Source organism: Centropristis striata, chromosome 20, assembly GCF_030273125.1.
Source record: "Centropristis striata isolate RG_2023a ecotype Rhode Island chromosome 20, C.striata_1.0, whole genome shotgun sequence".
NCBI lineage: Eukaryota > Metazoa > Chordata > Actinopteri > Perciformes > Serranidae > Centropristis > Centropristis striata.
The window spans coordinates 8,605,063-8,610,729 of NC_081536.1; the positions used below are offsets into that span (position 1 = coordinate 8,605,063).

Here is a 5,667-nt window from a genome sequence, read left to right on the forward strand (position 1 = left end):
GCCTTTATTAGTCCAACGATGGGGAATTTACCACGTTGCAGCAACAAGTGGACAGCAGAAAGAAGGATCAGTATACACAAGGGTAGTATAACAACAGCATAAATATAACATTAGCCTACTATAAATATACAATGAGAGAGAAAAAGTTTCGAACAATATCAGCAACTAAAATTAAAATAGGCTGAAGATATAAAAATATCCACATGATGTTGGAGGATGCAAACAAAATTTAGTGAACATAGCTACATTAACAGGAAGCCTAAGAACAAAAGCCACATTGACGACACATCATTAAAAACACACACTAAGATGGAAAAGCACAGCATTTTTTTATTAGGCTAATGTTGTTTTAAGATTAATATTCTCAAAATAATATAGGCTATGTGAAGGTAAAATAAAAATGTAAACAGTAGCAGCTGCAGAAGCAGCATCACTTGCCACTTTAAACCTGAGCCATTGTAAAGAAGCCATGAAACTAAGTTAAGTCCGTAAACACTGGACGACGTAACGATGCCAGAGCTATGTGCCAGAGACGCTAATGATTACCATGACAACAAAACAACGAACGTTAAGTAAAGAGCGGCTCCGTGACATCAGACACTTGAATTATAAGCGCGCGCCATCTGCCGGTGAGCAGGCAGACACACAGGATGACGTCACCAACAGTTTGCCTGCCGCCCTGTGGGGTGTTGCTGTTTACCATTACCGAAGTCAGTTCCATATTCGTCAGATGTGTGTAACTATTTAGAGGGTAAAATGTGTTTTTAAAAGCCAAAAACAAACTAACAGACACACACACAAAAAACTTTCCATGTGTTGATTTTTGAGCTTGACAATGTTACAGATTTTTTTTATTTATTTCAAATCTAAGTATTCCATATTTCACTTATCAGTTTCTAAAAATAATGTTTTTTTTTCAAAGGCTACCAACAATCAGGCAGAACAGTAGCCTTTTAACTCCAGTGGCTGAAGTGATGCTATTCACGAGTGTACAGTAATGCTGCAAATTTTATTAAATTATATGGACAGTCACATCTAGGATCTAAATTATTATTTCTTTTTTTAAATGCTTTATTGAAAATTACAAAAGTAAACATCTCTGGCACGTTTTTCGCAGTACGTACCTTGCATAAGTGTAGAAAGAATGCTAGGTGAACATCAAACAACAGTAAAACTTATAATAATAACATCAATATTGTAAATTCAGAGCAATTGAAATAAAATAAAAATAAAAACAAAAATAAAATACATATAAAACAGTCTAAATGTTGTTTTCAATAAGGGGGATTCGAATTAGTTGTAGTTGTTTTTTCCATTTCAGTGGGAACATTTTTCAAGATATAGCCTATAATTTTTGTGCCTTTGTTATTGTTAGAATTTTTTAGTGATTTTAAGTAGTGACCCAGAATGTTTGTATAACATCACATGAGAAGAAGACATGGTCCGTGATTTCAATGTCATTTTCACAGAATATGCATAAATTGTCAATGGTATTAAAGCGTAGTCTAAGTAATTCTTTAGAGGGATAAATGTTGTTCATAATTTTAAAGTGTGTTTCTTTCATTTTGGGGGGTATAAGGAATTTTAGGTACACCGTTCTTAGTTTATCAATTGTTTGATTATCAAATTTATGTAAGATATTATTTTTGTTTTGTCTCATCTAGGATCTAGATAAGGACACATCTCAGTCCAAATCAATTAGCTGTCTCAGTCTGGCCTGTCTGTTCCAAATTTGCTTTGTTTTTGTTTGTTTTCTTAATTCTGAAATATTGATGATGACACATTAGATATTTTGATAGTTTATAGTTTTTGATAGTTTAAAGAAGATATTTAGGGGGTTTGATAAGAACATCACAGATTGTTTTTATTAAACAATAATGATAATAATAATTATTATTATTATTCTTATTCTTATTATTATTATAGTATTTATTTTCAACTGGCATTTTTTTTTAAAGTTTCCTCTCTCAGATAGGAAAAGACGAAGGAAGCGTTACCAATGCAAAACCAACTTCGTCTTTGTCAACACTACTGAAATTATCCAAGCGCGCCTTCCGTCTGTCACACAGGTAACTATGGTGAAGTTATCTAAAAAATGTTATCGATCTAGTTTAATAGTAATCAGAGGACGCTTTGAGTGTATTGTTAGTTTGACCTTTGCTTAGGCAGGAGAGTTAAAGGTCTTAACGTTCAGCTACGCTGCTAACACAACTGATTTTGCTAGCTAATATGGGCTAATGTTTGCTGGGACCAAAGATGAACTGAAACTAACTGAATCAAGATAGTGAACTGTTCGGGACTTCCGTGTTTGCATTGGCCGCCGTTCCGGCCAAAATTGACTTCTGGTTTGGCTAATAACTGATCAGAGTTTGTTGTGTGTTGTGCTGTGAAATGTTTGTAAACAACGTATTAACCTATCTGCAGAAACACCAAGCCTGTGCTTTGTTGTTCTATATCATGTAACGCTAACGCTTAGTGGTTAAACTGGCAATTGCAACATATTGCAATTGGACACGTAGTAAATGAGCGACAGTATCGGATTGTTGTCTTGTTTTTCCGAACATCTTTGGCTAAACTTTCTGAGACCCGGCGATTTTGCTTTTCATGCCGCAAAATAAGATCAATGTCTATGCCAAAACGTAAACTTAAGCCGGAACCCGATTACCTTTATTATTTTGCTTCAAGAATTGTTGTTATTGGGTAGTTGATGAGCTAAACTATTTACAAACAGAAACCTACTTCAGACCTGCTTTGCATCAACGTGTTTCTCTCTGACAACAAACAGCCCGTCCTGTAACTGACTAGTAATGGATAAGAGAAGAGGCGGTAATGATGATGAATCTCCGCGGCAGAATGGCGCTCCTGCCGTCCGAAGAAAAGGAGACCAACAGCAAAGTGACGGAGGCGACGGGGGCCTCGGCCCAGCTGACCTGCACGACGAGGACAATGACCCGGGACTCAGAAGAGAGATACGGAGCAAGTACAGAGACCTCATCAACTCAGTGCAACGTGAGTCAGACTGAGAGGCAGGTGTGTGTGACAGGTGACAGACGTTGTTGTTGTTTACTGTTTGACACGTCTTGTGCTCTTTCTCCCCCCAGAGAATAGGGAAGATATGCTGAGTCCCTCCAACAACAGGCTGACAGAAGTTTTAGAAGAGGCAAACAAACTTTTTAAAGATGGTAGGTCTGATACAACTATACAGAAATGTTGAATTTGAAATGCAGTGACAATGCTTGATCCTTGAATAGACTGCAGGGTTGTGTATCCAATAAACCAAACATAATAACAACTCTGAATTGCCTATGAATATTTCCTGTATACATATCGTCACATAATCGCCTAAGTCGTTTTTTGTCAAAATTGGTTTTTTTTTGCCTAAATCATCTCCTCATGACGCCAGCCACCAATGGTAAAATCGCCTACATCCTCAGTTGATCAGATCATGTGATTTTACCCCTTAAAGATCATCACTTCTTTAACAATTTGCCACATTCATAGGCATCAGATAAGAACCCAGCAAAGAAGAGCTAGAGGGAGATTGTTTAGTTATCAGTTTAGTTTATCAGTGTTTTATTGTTGACACTAATATTGGTAATACTTTACTCTAAGGTGTCTACATAAGAGTGACATGAGCGTGTCATAAACTTGACATGGGATGTATCATGAACATTAATGACACTTTGAAGTAACATTAATGCTCATGATACTTGTCATGTCATGTTTCTGACAGGCTTGTGTGACTCTTATGTAGACACATTCAAAATAAAGTGTTACCATATCTTGCTTAAGTCACAAAGGCATGTTCAAAAAATTAAAAAAAGTAATTTATTTCTCTTAAGTTACATAATTTACATACAGTGTTATTATTATGCCAATAGCCATCCTTTGTTACATCCTTTTTGAGTGAAATGATCAATAAATGCCATATGTTACACTTGGTGGTGAATTTTTTTTGTGTTTCCTGCAAAACTTGAAAAAAATGAGCTAGGTGATTATTTTAACAGGTTGATGATATACAGTAATGTTATATTTGTATTATCCAGAGTGACTGACTCATGTATCATTGTAGTCACGCAGCCCTCCATTTTTAATTTTGCACTACTGTGTTTCCTTGCAGTCCGGCAGGCAAGAGAAGCAGCTCTGGATGCCCAGCTCCTTGTAGTGGCCACAGACCTGGGAAAGGAGAAAGCGAGCCAACTTTTTGCTGAGGGCACTGCTTTCGATCCCAGTGCTTTTGCTGAGCATCTTGTGAGTAACTTTATTTTTTATACACATAACTACGTACATAAAATGTTGGTTAGCAGTGTTTAAATCACAGAAACATGCATTACTAGGGTGTGTTGTGTCCTGTGTGAAGTAGAGCTAGACCAGGGGTCGGCAACCTATACTAACAAAAGAGCCACTGTTGGCCAAAAAAAGGGAAAAATGTAGTTATGGAGCCACAAACCTTATTTTGAGCATAACAATGAAGATAAAACAGCCTACTGAGTCTAAATTAGTCTACTAGCATTAATTATAGGTCATAATGAGCATTTATTAATATGATTTTTTCAGAATGCATCAACGCAAAACTAGACTTGAAGTTGGCAATATTTAGAGTTTGAGGCACCGGGCCGTAGACTTTCGTAAGCATTTTAGTTGACTAGAATGTTAAAAAAAAGTATAATGTCATAAATATGAGTCACATTTTTACAACTGAAGAATACAAATTGCTTTGGGCCTACACCAATGCTAAATGAACATTAAAATGTAAAGAAATAACTGTTTCATTTCTTATAATTTTGTTGTCACAGCCACAGGGAGCCACTGCTGCTGGCCTGAAGAGCCACATGTGGCTCTGGAGCCTCAGGTTGCCGACCCCTGAGCTAGACCAATAACTCGGCCAGCTTTTATTGTTTACAGTATTTCACACTTAAGTTTGAACAAGTCCCTTCTATTGGCTGACAAAGTTAACATACGTGAAGTCGTAATTTTATTTACAACTGGCAGTTTTTTTCCCCTGTACACGTCTGATATGTACAGTGCTTAACAAATTTATTAGACCACCTGTCATAGAAACGAGAAAACATTAATATTTTAGAAATCTTTCTAAAGCTTGTTTAAAACTAAAATGTTATTGTTATTGTTTATTTGACACGTATAACATTCAACCACTAGAACTATTTTTTCTGTTCAGGAATGCCAGTATATAACTATAATTTGACTTCTTAATCAAGAAATAATAATGTGCTTTACTATTTTCAATTAAAAAAAAAAACAGTAAATTAGAAATATCATGGATAACAATAATAATTATATTTTAGCAAAAAATATATAATTTTGGTTAAAGAGCTTCTTCATACTGTTGTATTAACCATTGCAGAAAAATAAAAAAAAATATTTTGGTAATTACTAATGCTATTAATTCAGGACAACTGTGGCACAAGCGGGTCTAATAAATTTGTTAAGCACTGTACATAAAGAACATATACATATATACACATATATATACACATATATCATTTAACACAACCTTTAAAACAACATAAAGACAACCTTCACAGATGGACTGCAGTTTCATATCTTGATTTCAGTGTTCTTTACCTCTTATTTCTAATGGGGGAAAGTCTCACTTAAATGGCAATACCCTATTCTGTTTTGGACAAAGATGAGTCAACCGCAACT

At 35.5% G+C, this 5,667-nt stretch overlaps 1 protein-coding gene across 2 annotated transcripts in view; it reads left to right on the forward strand.

Moving 5' to 3' along the window:
* The first annotated feature begins 1,984 nt into the window (after positions 1 to 1,984).
* Positions 1,985 to 5,667, forward strand: part of nsmce4a (NSE4 homolog A, SMC5-SMC6 complex component) — a 5,878-nt gene continuing 2,195 nt past the window's right edge. Inside the window, exons 1-4 of one of the 2 annotated variants that reach the window (XM_059359490.1) lie at positions 1,985 to 2,069; positions 2,786 to 3,009; positions 3,102 to 3,182; positions 4,121 to 4,251. In XM_059359490.1, coding sequence (XP_059215473.1) covers positions 2,808 to 3,009; positions 3,102 to 3,182; positions 4,121 to 4,251 — 414 coding nt within the window. In that variant the 5' untranslated portion in view covers positions 1,985 to 2,069; positions 2,786 to 2,807. Of the gene's footprint in view, positions 2,070 to 2,204; positions 2,346 to 2,785; positions 3,010 to 3,101; positions 3,183 to 4,120; positions 4,252 to 5,667 lie in introns of those variants that run through there. The other variant, XM_059359491.1, reaches the window with a different exon arrangement.